Here is a 27,245-nt window from a genome sequence, read left to right on the forward strand (position 1 = left end):
TTTGATTTGCACTTTGTTATACGTCGCTCTGGATAAGAGCGTCTGCTAAATGCCACGTAATGTAATGTAATGTAATGTAATGAGCACTGGCCAGTGTGTAATAGACTGCAGGCTCACAATTAACTGCCATCAAATTAACTTTGAATTCAGTTTTATTTTGTATAGCGCTTTTCACAGCAGGCTGTCCGAAATACCAGCCCGAAGCCCCCAAAATAGCATACAAGGTAAACAACTACCCAGTGCAGGGGTGTCAAACTGAATTCCCAGGGGGCCGCAGTGTCTGCAGGTTTCCTTTCAATCAGCTGCCAATTAAGGCCTTGAGAACAAGGCGTGTGGATACTTTAACCAATTAATGACTTGAATGAACCACAGGTGCCCAGAACATCCAAAAAACCAGCAGAAAATGCGGCCCTCCAGGACTGGAGTTTGACACCTATGCCCTAGTGGGAGAAAAGTGGGGAGAAAAAAACTCTCCGGCTATAGGGGGATGCCCATCCTCCACTGACCTATAGTTTGAGATGGTAACAGTTCAGGTGTTTGCTAGTCTAATCAAAGTAGTCACCCAGTTGAAGAAAAAAGGAAGTTACATTAGTAGGGAACTGAGATCTCATTGGGCAACTGCCCATAATTCCTCCTCAACGGATCAAACGCTGAAGAGGCTGTGACCTCGGTTTCACAGGCCCGCCGGTCTGAGAGGGAGCAAAAACACCGTTGCATCCAGTCCTCCGAGGAAAGGGAGGCGTGGGGAGGGTTTTGTGATCCAGTCTGTGTCTGAAGAGGATCTGCTCTCTACCTCTGGGGCTTCTTCTTCAGCCAGCCCTCACAGAAAACCTCACAAAAGCATTAACATGCTGGTTTTAAAATAGCAAAAATATGTCCCACTATACCAGGGCTGTGCAGTAGTACAGTTTCTCCTTAAATATTGTCAACCAACTGCTTTTTCTTCAGGAAACTGCAGTGAAAGCAGGTTTTCCTCAATGAATCGCACAGCATCTGTTGTTTGCATAGCAGACACCATGGAGCAAACCCTTCCAGGACCAAGATAACTACATTAAAAAAAGTAAGGGTTCTCCAACAACAAAAGGATATTATTTATTCATATCTATTTAGCGGCTGAGTATGTGAAATCCCCTCTCGCCTCCAGTGGCATTTATATTGCAACAGTGAATGAAATTTAAGGAAGGCTTCAATGTAGCTCTGCGTAGTATATATTAAAACAAGAAAATGGAGGCGGAAACAGAGTCTCACAGTTTGGCTTTCATCCTCTGATTAGCATATGATATGTAAAAGTATACCTCTGACTACACAGGAGCTTTAGAACAGTATCCATAATACATACATCCTTTTTTTTTTACATGAATGTGAATTTCATTTTGCTTTTGTAATTCAATGGAGTAATACAATGTAGTTCACAAAAACAAAAAAATATATATATTTTACTTTATCCATTAGTCTTGCTAGCGGAGCAGCACAATGTGAGTTAATGCAGCTTATTCATGGTAGCTTTGCCAACATAAAAGTTTGTCACTGGAGCTTAGAGTTTGTAATCCAAAGAGTCCAAGTTGAGCAAACTTAAAAGGTGCAATGCAATCAGTTACTTACACTTAGATTAATCAGGGCTTTAAGCTTTTTGCAATAAAGACCCACAGAAGGGCAGCTGACCCTACTGAAATCCTGCTTTGAATGATGAGAGACCCACAAGCCCCAGCAGAAATGGTCTCTCCTAATGAGGGGGAGAGCAGCGATTCTTGCTTAAGTACACCCTCGTCACAAATAATGGGTGCGGTGCAGAGTCTGAGGCCGTCCTCCGTTCTACGCCATAACCGAAATAAGAGAGGACATTAACTTACACAATGAAATGAGTCATTTGTGATAAAGGCATTTATAAAATAGGTCTGTGGACAGCAGACAGTTACTGTAACAGGCAGTAAAACTACTAAATGGGTTTAATACCGCTGTATATCACCTCTGATGCTTTTAAGGGCCTTGTGAAAATTTGGAGTGCAGGGCGCTTGTTCTTTTGTACTCGGACGCTGTTCAACCGAAAACAGCGATGGTTCCATAGCCAGGGTAAAACAGAGAAATAAAATGGTAGTTCCTGGAAAGATGTGCTCTTACACTATACAGGTGTCCCTGTAGTCTTCTTCAGAAGGGTGTACTTTAAAGGTACGATAGGTAATTTCGGACTTCTAACAGTCAAGAGAGGAATCGCAGCAACAAACGCTCAAACCACAACACTGTTTATCCCATCCATTCTCTGTGAACGCACTGAAGTTGAAACGCCATTGGCTGTGGCAATTAGAACCAATTTTCCTCCAATAAGCTTGAATTATTGTACAGCTATACGATGTTTTGGCCTGCAACTGCATATTTTGAAACCTGAATTTAAGGACACAGGCAGTGGGTGAGTCAGCAGGTCAGTGAGCCTTATTCAATGATACGAAGGGATTTGCAATGGTCTTGTAACAATGTTTTAACACAAAAATCTTTTTGTACCTTTAATTATTGTACTTTAACACTAGAAAGGCCAGATCTCACACCATCTGGTGTTTGGACTTTAAATTGAAAATTACTTCAACACTGTAAAAACAATGCTCTCCTCCCACCACTCTTCCTATATATTTGGGCTTGAAATAACGGCATTTTTTTCATTCTAAAAAATCTATCCAGTGAAGAAATGCAGGCAGTAACATTTCCATCACAAAAACCTCCCTGCTGGCCAATAGGCCGCAGGTACTGGTACCCAGGTGTGGATATGCCTCTCTTGTCCAACAATCTGCTCAGCAACTGATTGGCCTTTGATGCAAACTGTTCAATCAAGAGATATCAAAAGTAATTCTGCACATATAATCAAACAATGCTAATTCATTGCTTGATGAAGATGACAAAGATCGTAGGGGGTGATGAATAGATAGGATTGCTTGGTCAGGATCTGGTTAACTGAGGATAGTTGTTAGTGTAAAACCCCACGCTAACCCAAAGACGGAATTTAGCGAGGGCCGAAGGGGTTTGCGTGCTTGTCCTTCTGGTGTTGCTGGAAGAATATTAGGAGGGTTAAATAGTAATGACCGCTATGTGGAGAGTCTAGATCAGCTAATGAATAAACCACGTTACAAAGACAGCTCTTTACTGGTCTAGGCTGACCAAGAATCTCCACAGTAGAGTCAATACATCTACCTTCGTTATGACTCCATTTAAGATATAATTTAGAAATTTGGGTTTGAAACATACGCGAACCTCGGGAGTGATTACACTCGACTCGTACCTGCGCCACCATTACTCAATATATGCTCCCGGGATTAGCATTATTGCTGAAATCTCAGTTCGGCGGAGAACTCAGAGGCTGAGGGTCTAGCCAACACAATACATGCGAAACACTGCCATGATAGTTGCCAGCCGTGTATTTAGAGGGCTCCTTAGAGTTAACTTGACAGGAACCAGCGTCGTAACCCCATGGGTTCCCTTCGCGCCAAATTACAAGAGCCATACACCACCAATCCTTTTATGGGCTGAACTTGACGGCCTGTCAGCTTAGAACTACCACAAAAGCACCAAGCCACTGATCAGTCAAACTTTTGGTCAATATCGTCCCCCTGAGTATTCAGTTGTAATTTAGGCTGAAAAGGTACAAGATGAATTAGAGTCATGGAGATCACGCAAGTTACAAACAAAATAGTTTATTCGCAGACAGGTAGGTTATTAGCTTTAGAGTAAAGGCTGGGTAGAGTAAATAATCATACCTAGCCTGCTTTGGCTACACACAAACACAGAGTATAGAATATGCCGTGTGGGAAGTCGAATACGATCTTCCTGATACTTACATATACGTACTATATGCTGTGTGGGAAGTCGAATACGATCTTCCCAGATTGGTCTGTCTCCCTTGCTTTTATGCCAAATCATACGTTTGAAACCAGGCGGCAGTGCCACAAATCAACCTGGAGGGGTGGTCAAATCTGGAATTTAGACCCCCACCCTTGGGGGTTGTTAAGTAGGGAAAATGAGTTGATTCCCAGAGAGGACGTGTAGGTTTTCCCTTGAGTTACTGAAACTATGGTTTATTAAACTCCTTTTGCTATGAAATGTATCTCATCCGATTCCTTGATTTTACTGGATCACATCTATACCAAACAGACTACCCTTATGTTTTATTATGTTGCAGTTATCATGAAACTTCCCTCCTGATTATCCATTTTACATGCACTCCCTGTTACCATTACATAAGAGGATCACATGGACAATGTTTTCAAGATTTACTATCTATTTACTATCTTAATAGCAGTTTTGAATATTTAATCTAGGAGAGCAGTCACCGGTGTAATGACAGCAGTGCCCAAATGAGGGCACTGTGGGAGTGTCAGGAGCCTTTCCCATAGGAGGTGCCCTGGTGGTGGGTCACGGTTCCCATGACTTATTGACCCCTCAAACTACTACATCTTCCCCTTATCTCCTTCGGCGCCGATGGCCTGAAACTCCCCAAAGGTAGTCTAAACAGTTTGACACATAAACCCCAGCTCTCAGGCTCCTCACATATGGCAGCCTTTCCTGACCTTAACCACTACGCTACAGGCCGCCCCATCATATCTATGAATGATGTAGTTGGGAGTCTGCATGATAACTGCATTATGCTGTAAATATGTATTTGTGCCTCTCATGGTAATATACCTTTTGGATGAACCTGATTTGGGTGAATGAAAGGAAAAGAGACAAAACCCCAGATTGCTTGGTTTCTTCTGCTTATCTCCAAAATCCAGGCCTTAGTTCTTGACCCTAAAAAGGGGTCACCCATCTATAATTTACAGCTAAAACAAATGGCTCCTACAGAGACAGCTTTTGCCCAGTTTCCCCTTGACTCCTGGATGGTTATGATATCAAAGGTAGACTGTTACAAAAACTAGACTTTTACACCAGTCGCACTGAACCAATCAGAATAACACCAAACATTACTATATTCTGACCTGGGATTATCATGAAGCATCTTCATGCCATCTCCAGTATTCCTGTGCTCTAACCCTGTAAGGAATGTGAGAGAAGGGGGCTCCTCCAGGAACCCTTCTCTAGCTCTCCCCCACAGGCATGTGTGCCAAAAGGTGGGGGCTAACAATGTATGCTCCGGGAGGGGGAAGTCAGCAAGCTGACCAGCGCATAACACTAAATGTTACTTATTACTGGCTTACATTAGCATTATCTCATTAAACAAGAAGAGCGCTTGGCCGTTATCTCATTAGCTGAGGATAGCAATTAGCCAGGATCTCATGAGTTGTGGACAGCAGTTAGGCAGTGTCTTGTTAGCTCGGGACAGTGGTTTGCCAGCATTCCATTAGCTGAGGATGGTGGTTTGCCAGTATCTGGTTAGCCGAGGACAGTGGTTTGGCAGTTGTTCTTCAGTTGAGGATGGTACTGAGTCAGTATCTGGTTGGCCGAGAATAGCGGTTAGCCAGTATCATGTTCGCAGAGGACAGAGGTTAGCCAGTATCTAATTAGATGAGAATAGCAGTTAGTTACCTTGGTTCATATGCTCCCTCTTAGTGCTTTGTAATTAAGTTTTTGTATGTGTTGGTAAGCCTCAAAACAGGGTGACTAGTTTTCCGGAAGCAAATTTCAGTGGAGGGGGGAGGGACCACGGACAGGCTATGCCCCTGCTCTAGTGGCCTACTATAGGACAACATCAATATTCCATTTGGGAAAACCTTCTCATTTGGTAAGTATTGTGCCCAGTCCTTAGGCTCATCCTATCATATGAATAAACGAACAGGAACCGCAAGGCCAGTATCATCTGTGGCGGAACCCAGGTTTGTTGCCATGAACAGCAAGCAGACGAAGAGAAGAAAAATTTAAAAAACCAACAAGCGCAGCTGCGACTCACCATTGGACACGCTTGTAAATTTCCTCTCGGCGACACAGGCCGTTCGTCTGAAACTAAACTGCCCCCCCCAATTCCGTTTACGTCCAGAGACGGCGACGGCTTGGCGAAATAGCTCCCTGGCACCCGCGCCCTCCAGACTGCCACAGTCGATAGCGATTAAAAAAATTGAGATGGCGGACGGGTCTGCGGCAGAGAGAGAGAGAGAGAGAAAGAGAGGGAGGGAGAGAGAGAGAGCGGGGAACGGCCTCGTTGCGAGGCGGTTAATGGATAACTGCTGGCGCAGGTGAGAGAGGACGCAGGGGCTGTTTCACAGCTGGGCACCCCGGCCGACTGCAGTCAGACAGAGAGGTACTAACCCCCACACACCCGCCACCCCTGGGAGAGAGTCTGAGCAGCGTCATAGCCCACCGTTTTCAGAGAACCAGAAACACCCGTCCATCCTACCCCTGTCTCCCCCCATCTCCTCTCTTCTGGCTGAGGACTGGCAAAACTGGCAACATCTGCCATTTTTTAGAAAAATCTGCCATAAAAACATAAATGGTAAATGGTTGGAATTTATATAGCACCTTTATCCGAAGCACTGTGAAATTGATGCTTCTCATTCACACACTCACACACCAATGGCGATTGGCTGCTATGCAAGGCACCAACCAACTCATCAGGAGCTTTTTGGGGTTAGGTGCCTTGCTCAGGGACACTTTGACACACCCAGGGTGGGATTGAACCAGCAACCCTCCGACTGACAGACGACTGCTCTTACCGCCTGATCCAATGTTGCCCCTGTATGCTAAAAACATGTTCCTCCAATCACACACAAAGCTCAGCTCCGAAGGGGAAAAGGCTGCGGGTCTGCGCTGCACCCCCTCAGGGATTTAGGACGGCGGGAGATCTTTGACAAGGCGCAAGGACGAGGGAACACAAACAATAAAAATGTAAATAAATAAAACACGCTTCCCCGCGTGTGTGTGTGTGTGTGAATTAGATGTGAGATTATTCCACAAGCCAGAACACGCAGGATCGATTCTGAAGGGTTACTCCATACAGGTCACCTGTAAATCGATTATAGCTCTAAAACACACAGCTCCTCTGACTGCTGTAGGTTTTCTGCCCTGAATTAGCCACGCAGCCAGCCAGTCAATACAATACTGCACAGCTCCAAGCGGGGTTAAAAAGCCAGAGATCACATTTTATATTACATAGCATATCATACTTATATTGCCCCTTCCTCTTGTCTTCTATTGCTCCATATTTGTCACACTGATTGTTTTCAAATCTCAAATTTCGACAAAATGTAATATTACGGAGAATGTCCGGCCATCTGTCCAGGAGCTGAAGCTGAAGTGTAACTGGGTTAGGCAGCAAGAAAATGATCCAAAACACGAAGTCCACATCTGAACTGCTGAAAGTAACAAAATGAAAGTTTGGGTGTGGCAGGACCTGAAATAAGCAATTCAACAGCAGCTACATAACCACCGCCAACAGCAGCCACACAACCACCGCCAACAGCAGCTACACAACCACCGCCAACAGCAGCTACACAACCACCGCCAACAGCAGCCACACAACCACCGCCAACAGCAGCTACACAACAACCGCCAACAGCAGCCACACAACCACCGCCAACAGCAGCTACACAACAACCGCCAACAGCAGCCACACAACCACCGCCAACAGCAGCTACACAACAACCGTCAACAGCAGCTACACAACCACCGCCAACAGCAGCCACACAACCGCCGCCAACAGCAGCTACACAACAACCGCCAACAGCAGCTACACAACAACCGCCAACAGCAGCTACACAACCACCGCCAACAGCAGCCACACAACCACCGCCAACAGCAGCTACACAACAACCGCCAACAGCAGCTACACAACAACCGCCAACAGCAGCTACACAACCACCGCCAACAGCAACCACACAACAATGCTGTGGTTCAACCGCTGTCATCTTAAAAAAAAAAAGACCATGGAATATCTGGTTTTATAGCAGTTATTTATTTTACATCCTAGATGGATGTTTAGTCCTTGTTTAAGTCTCTCTGATGCAGTGAGATCACGGAGTCTCTGCCGACTGACCTGGGGTGATGTTTCAGCCAATTACGCACAGCCCTGTGCGGCTGCAGTCTAGAGCCAGCAAGGACTCAGACAGTACCACCTTCAGTCTAACATTCACACCATGCCCAAAACACTCAAACGCAGACTCCATTATCACATCTCACAGAGACCTGTACCATGCATTTCAGAGAAAAGTGCTGACCCCAAACTTGAAAATGTGGCTGTTGACACCAGTGGCACCCCCTGGCTCCAGTACGTTGCATACCTCAGTGACATTAAAATATTAATTAAATGTTCAACTGCTTGCAAACACAAAAAGTCTGTGTCAATGTCTAAGAATTTAATTCCATTTAATGTCTGAGGTGGTATCTTGCTGCAATTACAGTTCATTATGCATACCTCGGGAAGAGATCCTACGACCGCCCCTGATCAGAACTCAATGTGATGGTGTCTGTTCCCCTCTTACACCCACAGCCAAGCATCTCCCTTTGACGTCTTGTAAATCTGAGCCAACTGCTCTGAGTAGAGTCTTCAGCGGAAACCTTGCTGACAGCACTCCATTAATCACAGACCTCCACAGACAAGAACACAGTCCCAGCATGCATTTCAGCCCCCTTCTTCTATAGTTAGCACTACCCACATCACACTGCGTCCTGTGGGAGCCCCCCCCCCCCATCGCTCTTTGCCTCATTGATTTGCGAGCCGTCGGATAAGATTTACAGCGGACGATGTTGTAGGGGACGAGGTATGGCGGTTAGGGTGTTTTCGCTCCGGCGAAAGGTAGGCACGTCGTAAATAAGCAGCAGTCTCCGCTCCGGCACCAGACCTTCCCGCTTGTGCTTAGCGTGCAGGCCTCTGCCCTCCGTCACCAAGCACACAGCCACATAACAACCGCCAACAGCAGAAACACAACCACCGCCAACAGCAGAAACACAACCACCGCCAACAGCAGAAACACAACCACCGCCAACAGCAACCACAGAACAACCGCCAACAGCAGAAACACAACAACCACCAACAGCAGCTACACAACAACCGCCAACAGCAGCCACACAACCACTGCCAACAGCAACTACACAACCACAAAATGACAGAATGAGCTGCAGAATGACAGGCTTTTACTAAAATCTTTTTCCTTCTGCATGTTCTCTCCATTCTCACCTGCAGACACAATCACACTCACAGCCTACACACACACACACACGTTCTCTCCATTCTCAGCCTGCATACACACACACACACTCCAGCTGCGCAGGCCGAAGGGGTGTGACTGCAGACTCATCTTCAAGATGTTAAGTCACTTGCTGGCTTGCCAAATCACATGTTACCCCATTACCACACACACACAGGTGCAATAAACCACCACCAAAATGAAACTGATTCAATACTGGTGAGCATGAATCCAGTGAGCATGAAGGTTTGACTATGACTACTGATCCATGGTAGTGAAGTGCTCACAATTGTCACAAGCTATAAATGGTTGGCATTTATATAGCACCTTTATCCAAAGCGCTGTGCAATTGAAGCTTCTCATTCACCCATTCATACACACACTCACACACCAATGGCGATTGGCTGCCATGCAAGGCGCCGACCAGCTCGTCAGGAGCATTTAGGGGTTACGACTCAAAAAAATTAATATATAATCATAAAAAACACTAGATTTCACTAGGTTAATATGTTAACAATTAATAAAAGTATTTAATAGGATCAGGACTACAAAGGCTCTGTTTTCTCCTGTAAAAGTTGTGAGAAAAGAGGTTTTAGGTTTTGAGTCTTTGCTGGGAACTCCTCCCCAAATGTACTACAGTAACATGAGGGCCCCAGTGTCCTACAGTAACATGAGGGCCCCATTGTCCTACAGTAACATGAGGGCCCCAGTGTCCTACAGTAACATGAGGGCCCCAGTGTCCTACAGTAACATGAGGGCCCCAGTGTCCTACAGTAACATGAGGGCCCCAGTGTCCTACAGTAACATGAGGGCCCCAGTGTCCTACAGTAACATGAGGGCCCCAGTGTCCTACAGTAACATGAGGGCCCCAGTGTCCTACAGTAACATGAGGGCCCCATTGTCCTACAGTAACATGAGGGCCCCAGTGTCCTACAGTAACATGAGGGCCCCAGTGTCCTACAGTAACATGAGGGCCCCAGTGTCCTACAGTAACATGAGGGCCCCAGTGTCCTACAGTAACATGAGGGCCCCAGTGTCCTACAGCAATGTGAGGTTCTGTGGGCCGGGGCAGATTTTGCGCTGATGACATCAGCGTTGCCTGAGAGCCTAATTGGTCCTTCAATGAGAAAAAAGGTCCCCTGGAGCAGCAGGATAATATGCTCAGTCTGTGGTTGTCATAACAACCAGAGGAACCCGAAGAAAAATATAAACTTTGGGTTTTGGAAATAGAACTCAGGAGAGCAGCGAGGGGCCTGTCCCGACCCCCCCCCCGCAGAGCTGCATCTCCTCCTTCAGTCTCCCGGTCACAAATGAAGGCAGGGAAAGCCTGCTGGGCCGAGACCTTCACTGTCATTCATTCTCCCTTTTTTGTCTCTCTTCACACTGCACTGACTTGGCCTCTACTTTCTGGTTTCCATGGCTTGCAGGGACACCCAGTGTTTAGGTTTTATGGTCTGACGTACATTTAGCGCTCGAGTAATGTTGTGCTTACGCTGGCCGGTCCGGGAATGTTCGCCTAGATACTGTTCATGTTACTCAGATGAATACACTTATGAGCTTGCGTTGTGAGTTGCTCTGGAAGAGAGATGGTTGAAAGAGGTCCAGGAGCCGGACACAATGCCGGTCCACTCAGGTGGATATACACCAGAGGTATTTCACATCCACAAATATCTTATCTCCTAATTATGTTACAACCGAAAAAAAAGATTTACACAGGCAATTAACCCTCCCGATTGAACCTTAGTTAAGTAATTGCTGTGTTACTGCAAGCAAAGTAATGCACAAAAGCTATGCAAGAGCGCCCTTCACACTATTAGTGTAATTATGTATGATGATTATTTCAGGGGATGGGGCTGCATTATGAATTGGGCTCACATTAAGGCGGGCCACTGATTCTGGTTACATCTGCTGGTTCTGTAATTAAATACAGTGCAAATATAATATGCTCATGGATTTATGTACTGTATACAGTCTTGCATGCACTCACACACACTCACACACACACACACACTCACACACACACTCTCACTCACACACACATACACACACTCACACACACACACACACATTATAGGGCAGATACTACAAAATGTCACAATTCCTATCTCCGATTCTCGAGCGGACTTCCGGTGCATGCTGACGTGATAACCACTGTTCATTCTTCAGACCACAGTGACACCCAAAGAAGCAACCGTTTGGGGAAGAAAATCACCAGTCAACAACCATATCATCCAGACATCTTGACTAAAGCCGACTGCTAACAGACGCGCGGCGCGAGCGGTAGCATTTGTTGTGCAATGTGTTGAACAGAAGATAAGCCCTCACAGGGCCCCATCTCACTCACCCTATGGAGCACTGACTGTCCAAACACTCACCCCCCTGGAGTACTCACTGCCCACAGGCCCGGGGCTGGAGGTGCCGCAGCCTCTGCCTGCTCTCACACCTGCAGTTTGACCATACCAGGTTGACATCCGAGACGCTCGACGGTCCGCTCAATTGAGCCAAACATGGAGGAGATGCCTCTTAAAATTCATCTTAAAATTAGAGCGTGTAGGAGACTGGAGAAGGAACCAGCGGCCAGATGTTCAGCCTGACCCCAGCTGTTGGAGCAGTTCTGGCCGGTCGCAAAAGTGCACACCTACTTGGTGTCGTGGTGGGGGCCAGCAGGTGTCACTGACTGGAGATGACTAACGTAAGCCGTGAATATCACATTCTCTCATGTTATACATACTGCAAAGCATTTTCCCCTTTTTACTTCATAAATAAAACTATACCAACATACCAACATATGTTCACCACAAATTCGTATAACAAATGAGCTTTTCTGCTATAACATTGCCGGCTTGCCAACTGTCACATCAGATGTCAGTCGTTGCTGCTAGTCGGATGTGGATCATTGCAGCCAGAAGAGTCATGACATTATAGTATGTGTAAGTGTGTGTAAAATTAGTGGATTTTTCATGTTCTTGCATTCTAAGTAGTTGAATTGTTGGTGCACTTGTAAGTTGAGCCTATATGAACACAAGTGCACAGATACACAAATGTGTAATTTAAGACACAGCTGATGTGTACTTGCCAGTTTTGTACTTGAGTTGATGACATGACCAAGCACTTGATGACATGACCATTAGCTTCCACACTTGATTTGAGACACAACTCTTATCTAACAGTGAGTCAGTCCTTGCAGTGCATTATTGCACAACGCACTTCCCTTCAGTTCCTGCTCACGTGCTTTTGCCTTTGCCATGAAAATGACACAGTTCACAATGACTTCAGACTCCCACACCATTGGACTCTCTCCACATTCGGTGCCCATCTCACTGCTTTCTCTGACTCCCTCCAACTCGAACCAGGGCCATCCTCAGCCTCTAGTCCTCCAAACCACGCGCCTAATCTCCTTTTCCAATCAATGTTATCCTGTTCTTTCGCCATCTATTCCATTTCCCCATTAAAACATGCCTTTTCCCTCACATAATCAACTTGTTCAATTTGTTCAAAGTCTGTGAAATCCTTCGCCCTGATTAGGTACTCTCCCAAATGTATCCACAATGCAAATTTGACTGAGCCAGTACGCTTTCAAAATCTTTCTTCTTGATACTCTGTCCATCTGGTTTTTCTTAATTTCAATAAACGGAATCCTCTGTTGTCTGCACGTGACTCACTTTCTTTCACTCTATTTGTGGTTTGTATTTATTAGTATTTATACTGAACAGGCTGTTGGGGGAGGTTCGTGATCAGCCAATTACAGTCCTTCTGCAGGGGTACCCCAAGATTCTGACTTTTGTCCATTTAAATTAGCCAATTTGATGTCTGGTTACTGCTGTCACTGCTCATATTTTCTCCTGAAACTTCGAGATGATGCGGACCTTTGTCTTGCTCCCCTTTATAACACCTCAGGATTCCTCTCATGTGTCAGAATGGCTATCGGTCAGTTCTCCTGTCTGCCTTTTCACCTCAATCTTTCAAAATCTTCTTTCTCCTTTGTCCTCATTTCCCCTCTGTTCAACTCTTTGCCTCTCTAGAGCTTCAAGCTTGTGCCCTTTCGCCACTACTAAAACCTTAAGCATCCCATCTCAATTCCACCCTGGCCTTCACTCTACAAAATCTCTCCCAGACACATTTCTTTTTCACATCAATCTTGTTTTCTCACTGCGCTCCACACAATGCACACATATTAACCTATTCATATTGTACGTCATGTTTATGTTACAAATCCGTTTGAATTCATTCATTTTATCCTGCACTTTGTTTAATATTGTATGGTCGTAGTACTGCCATGAATTGCATTATTACTGTAATGCTGTAATTAATAGTGATAGTGGAAATGTAATTATCAGTGACAGATTTACTTAGCCAAGTTTCCATAATTGTCAGTTGTCTCAGCCCAATCCTGATTATATCCATTTCTGTAACTAGACTATGGATATTTAAATGAACGGAAGGTTAACAGATGTTTTTTTAAAATCAGACGTGTTTGCAACTATTGCATAGTTGGGCCTTGGCTCAGCTGTACAGTTTATAGCTGCTCCCACAGGATGACATAGGCCTAGCCTATTGAACATTATGGTATAATTTGTATAATTTATACAATTGGGGCAACATTAGTCAGTAGGTAGGTAGGCTATAGCTGTATCTCACATTTGTTCTGTTAATTGTTTGTACTTCACTGCAAATGGTTCCACTACCATCCTAATAACTCTCACAAATATTGGTTTAATGCATTCATTTGTTTAACTAATTTTTGCATTCTTGTGTAGCTGATGTTTCAAGTAAAATGTAGACTTCATTGTGATTTTGAAAGCATGTAAAGTGGGCATTCCCTGCAAATTTCTATTGATTAAATTGACAAAAACAAAACAGATAACAGTAACATTTTTACAGCCCAACAAGAAAAACAATAGTTAGCTCATTACAGGACATTACATTACATTATTGGCATTTTATCCAGAGCAACATACAACAAAGAGCAAAGTGCATGCCCCTCACCAGGGATAAGTCTGCTGAAAGGCCCTAGCGGGAAGTGCAGTTTCAAGTGCTAAGGCTACAACAAAGATCAGGACTTGGGACTATTTGATGGACATTAAATTACATGTCATTTTTTATTTAAAAAAAAAACACTTTTATCCAAAACAACGTACAGCTGATTCTTTTCTTTTACTAAGCAGGAGACAATGCTCCCCTGGAGCAATGCAGGGTTAAGGGCTGTGCAGATCTTATTGTGGCTACACCGGGTATCGAACCAGCAACCTTGTGGGTCCCAGTCATGTACCTTAACCACTACGCTACAGGATGGACAAAACTTACCCCTTGGTTGGACAACTGCATTTCATCTGTGCCAAATGAGCATGTCCTTGGTCCATGTGTGCATGTTCCGCCAGCAAATCTGCATTCCGCAAGCACATCTTCACTAAAAATTATTACCTTCCGCAAGCAGGTCTTCCCAACGAATGAGCATTTTATTAAAAGGCATTAATCACTGCCCATAGTTCAGAAAGTGTTTCAGACAGATCCAGAATGACTTGTTTTAATGAGCATTGTTAATACCGTTAATTTATTTTGTTTTGAACAGTTTCAAATTCATGTAGTCAACCTTTTGCTATTAATGATAACTTAGTGAGACATTTTTCACCCTTTTCTTAAAGGTACAATAGGTCATTTCTAACGGTCAGGAGAGGAATTGCAGCAACAAATACACTCAAACCACAACACTGTTTATCCCACCCCTGCTCTGTGAACGCGCTGAAGTTGAAACCATTGGCTGAGGCAATTAGAACCAATTTTCAACCAATGAGCTTGAATTATTGTACAGCAATGTTTTGGTGGAGTCCCAGCCCATCAACTGCATATTTTGAAACCCGAATTTAAGAACTATAGACACAGGTAGAGGGTGAGCCAACATGTCAGTGAGCCTTTTTCAATGATAGGAAGGGATTTACAATGGTTTTGTAACACTATTTTAACACAAACATCTGACCTATTATACCTTTAAGTTTTGTACAGCTCACAAATGTACAGATGTGAAGAAAATAGCTGGTCCTGATGACTTGGACCGTACCTTTTGAAACTGGTCACTAATTTTATAGCTGAAGCTTTTAACCATACCTTAGAACTAAGCACTATTCCAGATACAGTATATGTTTACATCCTTCCTATGATAAAGGTGGGACAATCCACACATTTATATAATTACATTACATTACATTATTGGCATTTGGCAGACGCTCTTATCCAGAGCGACGTACAGTTGATTAGACTAAGCAGTAAACAACCCTCCCCTGGAGCAATGCCGGGTTAAGGGCAACGGCTGGGCGGATTTTTTTATTTTATTGTGGCTACACCGGGATTAGAACCACCGACCTTGCGGGTCCCAGTCATTTACCTTAACTACCACGCTACAGGCCACCCATTAAACCTATTTCCAAACTTTCAGCCCTTGCAAAAATCCTAGAATGAGTAATCAACTAAAGGACTTTTTAAATGGCAATGACATTTTATCACAGTTTCAGTCAGGTTTTAGAAAACAACATGGTTCTGTTACTGCAGCAAGGAAAGTTATAAATGACATAATTGAAACTGCACTGTATCACTCTCTTTATTGACCTTCCCAAAGCTTTTCATATTGTTCACTGCAATATCATGATACAGAGAATGATAAATATTGGGCTAAGATAAAGTTGCTGGTTGGTTAAAAATACTATCTGCTATGACACAATGTGTTCAATTTGATGGAAAGAGGTCTCGCTATCCTTAAGGGGGTCCCTTAGGGGTCAGTTTTGTTATCCAAATTAACTAAATGTGTCTAATGCAAATTTTCATTTTTATGCAGATTGAATTATCATTTACTGCTGTGCTGCCACTCTTATGAGGCTTTTGTAGAACTGTGTATAAAATGCTTTTAAAATCATTACCTTTGTAAGATAAAACTTATTAAATGCTGAAAAAACCAGATTAATGGTATACACAAAGGATGAGAAGAAACCTCTGAAATTACCTCAAATGCATACAAGACAAGACAAACAAATGGAGATCATATCAACATATAGATACGTGTGATTCTAGATTGATGATTGTCTCACTGTACATTTAAGCACTGCATTCAATATCTTGTTCAAAAGCTAAGGCTGAAAATGGGATCTAATTTTCCCTTAAAAGCCCAAAATAGATTTGTTTCTGCAACTGTCAATCTGTCTGTAATAGAAACATGCATGCTGCTACTTGATCATTACACATGTTAAATAGTTCATGCCGCACTTCAATTCATTCAATTCACTGCACTCTATATGAAAGTGGAATGGCCAGCTCTGTCTATACATAGATTAACTCATTGGTAAATGTTTATATGCATTACAAGCCTATACTGTGACAGCTTCCATCTTATCAATGTCCCTACATTAACCTCCAAAATAATGAAAATAACAGTTTATGCTTGCAATTTATTATCTGGCTAAAAGTACCAATGGCCCTTACTAAGTTGGGAAAAATGCTTTTAACTTCTCTGTTAGGTTGGAATGAATTGCAAAAAGGGATGGGGCATCAGGAGCTTATTTCATTGAGTTTTGAGCCAGGTTCAATTAAATGAAATGGGTGGATGTCAATGGCGTAATCCTTATGTAATGAAATCTTTCACATCTTAATTCAAATTTCTCTCCACTCTTCAATAGATTTTGTTTAAATGTGGTGCTTAAGAACTTTGATTTTCAAAAAGGATTACTTTTCAGATATTTTAAATAATATGTATTTATGTTTTATTATTTAATTGTCTTAAACTGTATGTGCTGCTTTTCTTGACCACGTCACTTTTGCTAAATTGATTTAATATTTAAATGAGACGAACCTGGTTCGTGGAAAAGTTTAAATTAATAAAATATATTTATCATTGTTAGCATGGGTCCCTTTCATAAAAGGACTATATAATATGGATAGCAGGACGTTTATGGTCCTCAAGGATTGCCTATAGATATTTGGAAAGCAAGCATTTTTTCCCCAGTAACATCACAGATTTCGAGTCAAAATGCAACGCAGAAAGGTTCGTATCCCGATACATGCATACCAGTTTTGTGTTATGCAATACATTTACATATGTTAAATGGTTGAAAATTGGAGCAGGCAGGGAAATGTTCTTAGAAATCGTTTGAAAGTGTGCCCACATAAAACCAAATCAACCCCATCCACCGAAACTGCCAACCCACACACTACCAGCATACCCCTCCCCCCAAAATAAATAAATAAACGTTGCATTTCTTGACGTATTGCCTAGTCTTTAATCAGTTACAAAACAGTAAGGTATTATTCAAGCAGAAAGAATAAAGTAGCCAACGTTCATTGAAAAAATACCCCAACGATTTAATATTCAATTTTGTTCCTCTATCAGACAGCGCAAAAGTAAAATGTTCAAGTGACTGTTGTAGTTATACAAAATATCATTCTGACACTTTTATTTGAATGTTAAGCAAGAAAGCGGTTATTTGTCGCTGCGTTCGTTTCAGTCGTTGGTTCAGTGGCAACCTTGTTAAATCATTAATGCAGTTTAAAATAACTGGTTGCAGATATTGGACATAGGCTATCATATAATCTGATACACCAACAACCAGCCCGCAATCCGACATATCAATATTCGGGTGTTTATAGTCGCCTTTCTCGTCAAATCGCGTCCATCTGAACATCGCAACAACAGAATTCAACACCTTTACAAAATTAATGGTAAAAGCGCCCCACCCTATTTCTATCTTCATTCTTGTCAGTCAAAACATGACTGGGATTCACAGTCGAGCTACCTTCGCTCAATCACCTGCACCGCTTTCTTTCAAGGGAGTAAACAGCCTGCGCCTGGTTGCGCCAAACGTACCGTTTCCGGAGATGTGGTTCTCTACCTCGGTGTGTCCACCTTGTCTGGAAGAGGTACTAAGTTGGATGTAGAGTCCCGTGTAATGTAAAATCCCTATGAGTACTCCAAAGGCTCCCATCGCTTTTGTTTGAGATTCCAATAACGTTATTGTTTTCCAGTGTTGTCACATTAGGCGAAATCTTGTAAACCCAGCGCGAACCGATCTTCCCGGATTTAAAAGAAAATCACCCCCGACGCGGGTCAGCGTAAAGAAGTGCCTTAGCTGATGTGTGCTGCAGCCGCCCGTTATTAGCGATCTCCGCCTTTCAGAGCGTCAGCCTCCTCGCATCTGAGGGCTTGCCAACTGCGGCGGAAGGAGATCTCTTCTGAAAAGTGAAAGGGGGTACCTAGGCTGACAATAGGGAATATCAATTAGGCGGAGGGATCTAGCCAGTGATTTATTCATTAAACTTTTACAATGCTGTAATTCTTAAAGCTATAGGGGGCATTGGACAACACGTCTCCGGCAATAACTGATAGATAATTGTTTGGAAAAGAAAGTAGCCTATAGCGTACTAAAGGAATACCCTATCTTTCCCATAAATGGCCAGTGTGGGTGCAGGATTGTGTTCCAACCAAGCAGTTACACAACAGATTGTACTAATCAACCATTAGTCCTGGCTAAGTACATTGATTAGTAGAATCTTTTTTTATTTTTAGGTTTTCTTACACTAAGTCGCATCAACTAGTTTCCGTCGCGCGTGTTTAAAGGGTCGGCATTCTCTGACGACGTAGGCTAGTATGTCCGAAAATCCATCTTACTTTTGCCCATTGTGTACGCCAAATGATAGTAGGCCTATGCATGTGTATAGTGTTTGATTTCGGACACAGTATCCCTGGCCAACGCTTTCGATTTGGAAAATATAGTAAAGGGGTAAGAGGACTATCAATTAAGCAAGGGCAATCACATAATACACATTTGCATCAGGAAGGCGAGCACTAACAAACTGCATCACTAACTTGTCATTTGTCTCACGTTTTAGAGACACGTGGCGCCTACGTGTGGAAATAACTGCTGTAGTAGCCTATCATTCACTTTTAGTGAATGTTGACTTTTAAAACATATTAAATGATTATTCTAGGGCTACCTCTCCGAGTGCAGATACGCATTGCTCCCATATACTTTTGCAGAAGTGACAACCTTTTAACCGGGAAAATCTCACCCCATCAGCAGAGGTGAACCGGGCACAATGCCGAACAGAAGTCTGGGATATTCCTAAGGGGGCACAAATGTTCTGACTGCGCTTGGCAGAGAGCTGGTAGACATGCCGAAGCGCGCGTGCAGCAACATCATGCATAGTTAATGTTTACAGTTGAAGCAGATGGTTGCGCTGGGACCGCAGAACAGTGTTGAATCCTAGAAAACAAGAGAGGCAATGCAAAAATTCATCCCTATCCAACTCACCACGGAATAAAATCCGCTTAAAACATTCGGCTTTTATTGAAGAAATCACTCATTTTTATGCAAGGTAATGATTTCCGTTGGATTACTTGAAGATAAAGGGACCCACTGAAATCAAAGCGTGTGTATTTTAGCGAGACGCCGTCGCGCGGGGCTTCAGCACCGCAAAGGCTGATCAGCTCCCAATTAACCACCAGACAGAGCATGCAGCAGGTAGCAATACAACCAAAAAAAGCTGGTGATAGTAGTTAGTATAGCCAACTACAATAAGAAATGACTACCGCAGACTATGCTCCGTAATTGTAGGCCATTACCAACGTCCCGATTTCAAGGCTTCATCAATCCCTGGAGCGCAAGTCTCCTTCTTTTATTTTACTAAAACAAGCAATGCCGCCTTCTCCGAATTGTATTTGTGACATATCACCAGTATTTGTTTGCCCATTACGCCCACATGTCAACATGAGCTTAGGAGCATCATCATGGACTAGCTTTAATAGCCTTCCTTAATAATCTTCCTTACAAATGTTCAAGTAGCAATGGACAGAAAATAAACAGACCACGTATTCGCTTGTGAGCAGTGTAAAAGCAGTGTAGAGACACACTATCGAACAATAACCACAGATAATAACATGTTAATTTATGTACTTCGTTATTCACGATACTTCTGATATTAATATAATAGAAGATCGGTAATCGACGAACCTATATGTTGTTACAGCAAAATGGTTTATTGAGCTTATTTTACAAGTCAGGTCTATGGCGTTGAGCCCACTTTCTACACAGAGCCATATGTTCGTGTCAAAAAACACCAAAGGCCAGTGAGGATGTGTGGCCTACGCGTTTTTCCAAGTTCAAACTAAAAAGGCAGCCTTTAACACAGGTCCTTACATTTTTGTCCAAACTACACAAACTATAGCGATAGTGATATGTTAATGGAAGGACAATGTGCAGCAGCGGCAGTGTACTATAACAAATAGGGGAGTGAGCTTGTTGTTGATTCGTGCGCCACACCAAAGTAACCTACTTCAGTGAAAAATATCCCCGTGCGTGAATGGATTGTTTGGAAACAGGGGTTATCTGCTCTAGTCATTCTGGATAAGATGTGCCAAAGGCTCGAAAGGCAAATGTAAATGTTTCAAGTCCCTTCCTGGAGCGATGAGGTTGGTAGAAGAAGCAGACGGATATCGACGGAGAAACGGCCTTGATCATTACAAGGCAGGCTACTCTAATCTGGAAGAGCTATATAAAGTCCCACATTTTACATCTTTGTTTTATTAACGAAGATAATCCGTTAAATTGATTAAATCAAGGGAAGGTATGGGCGGGATATCCAGAATGTCAGCATTAGCCCTTTTTATTAGCGTTTTCAAACCACTAGAATTGTCTGGAAAACTTTGAGATGACGTGTACTTTGTGACATGGCGTGTTATCCTGCAGGTAGTTGCTGTCAGGAGATGGGTAAACTGCGGCCTTAAAGAAGTGGTCTCAACCTCCATGCCTCACTTTGCTGGTTTTTATTCCAGCCTCAGATCTTGATTATATAATTCAATTATTAATTAATTAGGTTGCACCAGCTTGTAAATGCAAATATTGAATCAGCCAATCATGTGGCAGCAACTAAATGTATAAAAACATGCAGATGTGATCAAGAGGTTCAGCTGTTTTTCAGACCAAATGTCAGAATGGGGAAGAAATGTGATCTAAGTGACTTTGACCATAGAATGATTGTTGGTACCAGAGAGGGTGATTTGAGTATCTCAAAAACTGCTGGGATCTCCTGGGATTTTCATGCACAAGAGTCTCTAGAGCAGCGCTACTCAACTCCACGTCCTGCGGGCCACAGTGTCTGTAGGTATTTGCTCCTACCATGTGCTACACCCAGGAACTATATTGTGCCTTTCCTTCACTTCCTGTTCACTGGAGTATAAAAATGAGGTAGCAAGCATGCAGAATCTCTTTGTCATCCATCAGCATTGAAAGCTTGCTAGGAAGAGGGTGCAAGTGCACATTGTCCTCACGGAAGGCAGGGAAGATGGTGAGGGAGGCCATGAAAAACCAAGGATCATGGTTTGAGAATGGCAGAGATCGGTTGCACCTTGGGGTCACCAAGTGTCAAAAAGAAGCATAAAAATGGCACCTCCATACCAACAAACTCTTTAGAAGGGTGGCACAAAGACAGCCCTCACAAGCAAAATCAAGCATCTGGAGTTTGCCCAACCTCAGTGGAATTATAACCGGGTTTGCACAACATATTAAACCAGGGGTGCATGTAATTGTGGAGCCTGTATTTGGGGAGAAAATGTTTTATTTGACTCAATTGAATCATTAATAAAGCACACTACTTTACTTTAACTTTACACATGTTGGAAAATAAAGCTCATGTCAATAACTATAATTTATTAACTATAGTTTATTTTTTGTGGCAATAATTCTGGAGCCGACTGTATACACAAAATGCAGTTTTCAAAACATTATGTTATAATAAACACTTCATACTGTGTTCGATTCAGTCATTTGGAAAGACAATTATTCTAGAGCCTCTCAGCTGTGAAATTGCTCTACAACCACTGTTAACATGCCGGTGTCGTAATCAGTGATTACAGTTTCCTGTCACACGACACGCCCCAGAGGAAGCAGTACAGATTAAGTGTGTGTGCATGTGTGTGTGTGTGTGGGGGGGGGGGGGAGGGGGTACTCGTTATGGGTGGGGTTTCAGACGGCAGATGTTTGGCTGCATGAGAGCCCTTCCCCTTCCTCCAGGTCAGCCAATGAGCGCTGGTGCCACTCAGACACGTCGAACGCTCGACAGGCATCACCATGGAGACCGAAGCCCTTCCATCTCCATATTAACCTGGCTCAGGGCCGCTAGGCCTAAATTTCATTTACATGTTAAGTTTTCCAACCGTGGCAACAACGCGCCGCCTTTCACTGAAAATACGGATCCGTTCAACAGATGGTGAAACTGCCCTCCAACCCAACGGTCTTTTATTCAAATCTCTAAGTTTGTTCAACAAGTAATTAATTTCCATCCTGTTCGGGCATTAATTATGGAGGCTTGCAGTTTCCCAGGAGACCCAAACCTGCGTGCCTCTCCTCCCACCCCAGAGGGAGCTGGGGAAGTGGTGACCCAAGAGCAATATCTGAATAACTGAAGAGCTTCAAGTGTGGCAGGAATAACTTATGTAATTAGAGAGGACTTATTTAATGATGCAATTAGGAAGGACCTTGTGGAAATGCAAAGTAATGTCAGCCTGCCACGTCAGACCTTTATTTCCATACAGGCCGAACAACAAAAAAGAAATCTGCCAACTCCACCACAAAGTTTGGTTTCTTATCCTCTCATGTTGCTCCACATTGTTGTGCTTTGTGAAACAGCTCGTATACTCAAACTGCACAAAGACTGTCCTAGCACCACCACAGGAAGAAAACTTAAACATCAGCCTATCTGAGCCAAATCTCTATCTCTACTGTCCTGGACCCTGCTGTCAGTGAGTTATTGTGACAATATGTGGAATGTGGCTGAGGGTTTTTCAGAATAAATAATCGGAAGGTTCTTCACTCACTACTGTGAACGCTCGTTTCAGGACAAATCCTGTGGGATATCTCCCACATGTATCCTCCTCTGACCCATAATCATACGTGAACATGCAGTACCATTAATAATAATAATAATAATTATTATTATTATTATTATTATTAAAACTGCTTTTGCCAGCAAAATAAATGGATAATTCTGGAATACAGCATGGTATATAATACTGGACTAAAACTGGAAGAGTACCATGAAAATCACCACCATTACTTCTAAATGAACAGTGTCTGAGGGCAAGTGTACTACCATATGATGAACAAAAAATGTTTATTTCATAATAATATCAATTATACAACATGGCATGAATTTTGTGTTGTTCTTTTTCTGTTTTGGTGTACACTTTACAGAAAAACTGGAAAAATTAGGCAGGGCTGTTGTCTGTACGGCTCCCAGCATGTCAAAAACACACTCACAGTGCTGAGAAAAGGCTGCCTGTTTGGAGAAAATGATATATAGAGGGGAGCCCATCCAAATAGACAGGTAATGGGAATCTTTTGGTGCAAATAGATGTCTGACTGACCTGAGATTTTAAATTAGCTAGTAAAATGGAGACTAATGTATATTAATACGTGTCTCAGGATGTGTGGTGATCTTGGCCTCGGGGTGGTGTGATTGATAGTACATGTTTGAGCGGTCTGTGAACCTGGGTGCGGGAGGAGGTTAAAACCCCAGGGAAGAAACACAGACCTCTTTCCCACCTGCCATGGGCAGATAGGGTAGAACATGGCATGTCACCCACACACTGCACTACAACTCAGGATTACACCCAAATAGACAGCATCAAACCCCAGGCAGTCATGAAAAGGCCTTCAAATTCACCAAGCTTAAATCTACTAGCCAGATCACTCACTCTCTCTCCCCACCCACACAACTTAACCTGAAAGACATCTCGTAGACTTAAGGCAAAGGCAAGAGACACAATATTTTTGCTGTGGAAATGCGAAACCACTGAAAACGTGATCAGCATGGACTAGCAGTGGCCAGACGGCCCTCAGGAACACTTAAACACTTGCAGCTAAGTCATGCTTAGTGCACAGATGGTTCATCATAATTACAATACTGTTGGAAAGTGTTGGGAAGCAACTGAGGGGCTTAGCAAACAAGTACAGCACAGCTACTGGGGGTTTGCGACTAAGAACAGTTATAAATGACTCCAGAGCACGCACGCACACACACACACACACACAGCACAGAGTACACACACACCTCTAGCAGGTGACTGGTCGTAGCTCCCATCTTCCGCACACTCACTCGACAGAACATGCAGAATAAACTCTGCCGCTATATTTTCTGGACAGAAGGAGTCACCCAGGAACAGTGGAGGCTTTCACAGTGCTGTCATTTCTCCTGGCTGCGGCTCCTACCCCTGGTCCGGCAGGAGAGTTTTCCTTCACTGCCGTTTCTCAATCGCACCACAACAGAACACACTAATGAGGGAGGCCAGACCTCGGACTAATTTCTTCTGTATTACCGCTTAATTACTCTCATTAAAAAGCACACGAGTGGCTTCCTTCGCTTGGCGAGACCCTGCCGGGTGTGCAAAAATGAGGCACATGAACACATAATTATTTTAATCGAATTTTTTTCAATGTGAAAAAATTCTGTGGAAATTGAAAACCAGTCGCACAATAATATTACACACAGGGCTGTATTTCCAGTTACTATTCACCCGAGTTCCCATTTTCGGTTAGGCTACCCGTTCGTGTAATGAATTATACATTTTTCTACTTTGTACAGTTGTATATATGGCTGTAAATATCTTTATGGTTGTTATTGTTTGTGATTTCCTGAAGTCATTCGAGTGCTTGCTTTAAATGTATTTGCTGGAAAACGGTGGCTTTGGCTCGTCTGAAAATCTGCCGTCACGGAACAGACAACAGTGACAGGAGGCCACATAACATGGGCAGCAGCTGCAGATCTGTGTTAAATAATTTATAGTAAAACAATCGCGTCGGTTGGAGAGCAGCATTGGAATTCAGTGCCATTTAAGAGAGAATTGCGTATGGAGTAAAATATCCAAGTATTGATCATCAGCTTAAACAGTGACAGTTAGGTGAAACTTTTTTTTCCAGAGATAAATTTGCCTTTGATCCAGAAATCTATATATGGGCAAAGGATTTGCTCTGTGTTACATCATACTTCCAAAAACTATGGTTTAAATAATAATAATCAGACAACTTCATAAAGATTTTAAATCAGGTTGAAAGAACCTTGTTTGGCTCGCTCAACCTTTTAGCTAATTTTACAGTTTTGTTTACTGCTTTTATTCTTCTCTTTTTGAAAAATATTATTTTGTTGTGTAATGGGCTGTGTGTACCATGCAAAACATGCAAGAGAAGCAGGCTATCTATCGTACATAGTGAAAGAAAGAGACAGTATGGGTGTCAGCGTAAATATGCACTTGCCTATGTCTATCATCTTTCTAAACAATAATTGCATTGGCTAATGTTTTGCCAACAAAGATACTTTCTACACAACCAAATTTTAAAAGCACAATCAGGTTAAGAAATACATTCAGTTGAATGTGCTCAATTGAATGACATCATTGACTTTTCGATGTCAATATAAAACGGAATGGCAATCGCCCAAAACACGCAAAAAGTGGACCGGTGGGCAAGAAACTCAAATTTGTTTGCATTTAATAAAACATCAACTTGTTCTACACGGCAACAATATTAACAAATTTTTTATAAAAAAAAAAAAAAAAAAAAAAAAAGGTTGTTTATATAACTGGACAAAACTATTCTGGTATCTGGGCACAGTAGTCACACAAAACACTACCCCAAAGTTTATTTCTTGGAATGGAAAAACAACTTAATTTCCTGAGGATTTTAACAGGTTTTCTTTTCTTTTTTTAAGAGTGTTAATGGTGGCTTCCCCTGGACCCCTATCCCAGAATCCTCGGAGGCTCGTCCTCCCTGGGGGGGCCTAGAAGCACTCCAGCAGATCCATGATCCTCTTCTGCTCGCTCTCCTTGAACTCCTCGCTCTTCCCATCACCAATGTTCTCCGCGTATTCTAAAACACACAAAAAACAAACCCGGGCCGGATGATCCACAGATCCAAAGAATTCAGCGCCACGCCAAACTCGGATCGAATCGCTCTGTTTTTCCCCCTCTCACGGCTTCCACTTCTCCAAAGGGAATGGCGCTACAGATCGGCCAATCGCACGTGAGGTAAATCCGTTTCTCCAACGGCAATCCCTCTGCTCAGACCGTGCTGCTGTGGCTCTCAGTCAGCACAGAACTGAACACCAACACTAGCCTGGGAGGGCCAGACAAGCTTTACACCGGATGCCACCGCCATTTGATTTTGCCACAGGTAATATGCGTGATGCGGTTTTCAAACACGAAACAGCTGGAAAGACACGGTTACTCTAAAGAAAACCGAAAACTCAAACTTGCAACTTCGATAAAAATTTGATTTGAAGCGACACAAATCTTCCCAGAGATTGGGAGCATTCAGTTGTTCAAACACTCATTAGTGAGAACATTTGATTAATTACAATGAGAAAAACAAGTACAACGGCAAAGAACACCAGTTTTCTACAAATCAATATCCATGTAGGCGCATAACAAGGTTTTAACTGCATTAATCATTTCTGTTCCCACAGGACTGAATGCATATGCATTCCCTTTTCTCCCGCTCCACTCTGTTAGACTCTTCTCCCTTTTGAAACTCATTTCATCCTCTATTTATTAATAATCTCCTTGGCCCTCCAGTCTGGATAAGGAGAACAACTTCTGCTTTGACCATTCAGTCATCCTGATAACAAAAGCCAAACAAGCGTATGTGTGTTTGTGTGTATCTGCGTATGCGTATGTGTGTGTGTCTATTTTGAGCTCACCAACCATTTCGGAACACTTTCAATGGAGTAACGTTGTAGATGCTTAGAAACCCTGGCCAGCAAGTAGATGGCAAGCACACGTTTTTCTTTCTGTATGAGAACCAGTTGCTTTCTCATTTCGATGCAAACTGCACCATAATCGGAGTGAAATGGTTCTCAGACCACCGTGCACAGGAAAACTTTGGTACAATTCAGTGGCCTGCTCCCAGGTTTGGGAGAAGCTTTCACATTTCCACATTCTGGGGACTCCTTCCCAGATTCAGACCAAACCATGAGACACATTTTAGCAGTTAGTAATCTGTGTGGAGGTACAATGAGCTGTCAATCACTCCCACAGTGGGGGGGGGCGGGGGGGGGGGCGGGGGGGCTCACCTCTCATAATGTGACGGACGACTTTGACGGATCCTCCTCGCAGATTTAGGATCT

General features: G+C 43.1%; 2 protein-coding genes across 2 annotated transcripts in view; both read right to left on the bottom strand.

Moving 5' to 3' along the window:
- Positions 1–18,278, bottom strand: part of LOC133139288 (V-set and transmembrane domain-containing protein 2-like protein) — a 30,857-nt gene extending 12,579 nt beyond the window's left edge. Inside the window, exon 1 of the mRNA XM_061258725.1 lies at positions 17,941–18,278. Coding sequence (XP_061114709.1) covers positions 17,941–18,058 — 118 coding nt within the window. The 5' untranslated portion in view covers positions 18,059–18,278. The remainder of the gene's footprint in view (positions 1–17,940) is intronic.
- A 7,317-nt stretch (positions 18,279–25,595) lies between these two features.
- ctnnbl1 (catenin, beta like 1) overlaps positions 25,596–27,245 on the bottom strand; it is a 21,786-nt gene continuing 20,136 nt past the window's right edge. The window contains exons 15-16 of the mRNA XM_061257825.1: positions 27,192–27,245; positions 25,596–25,990 (exon numbers count right to left, since the gene is read on the bottom strand). The exon at positions 27,192–27,245 is cut by the window's right edge and continues 19 nt beyond it. Coding sequence (XP_061113809.1) covers positions 25,902–25,990; positions 27,192–27,245 — 143 coding nt within the window. The 3' untranslated portion in view covers positions 25,596–25,901. The remainder of the gene's footprint in view (positions 25,991–27,191) is intronic.

This window comes from Conger conger, chromosome 10 (genome assembly GCF_963514075.1).
Source record: "Conger conger chromosome 10, fConCon1.1, whole genome shotgun sequence".
Classification (NCBI taxonomy): domain Eukaryota; kingdom Metazoa; phylum Chordata; class Actinopteri; order Anguilliformes; family Congridae; genus Conger; species Conger conger.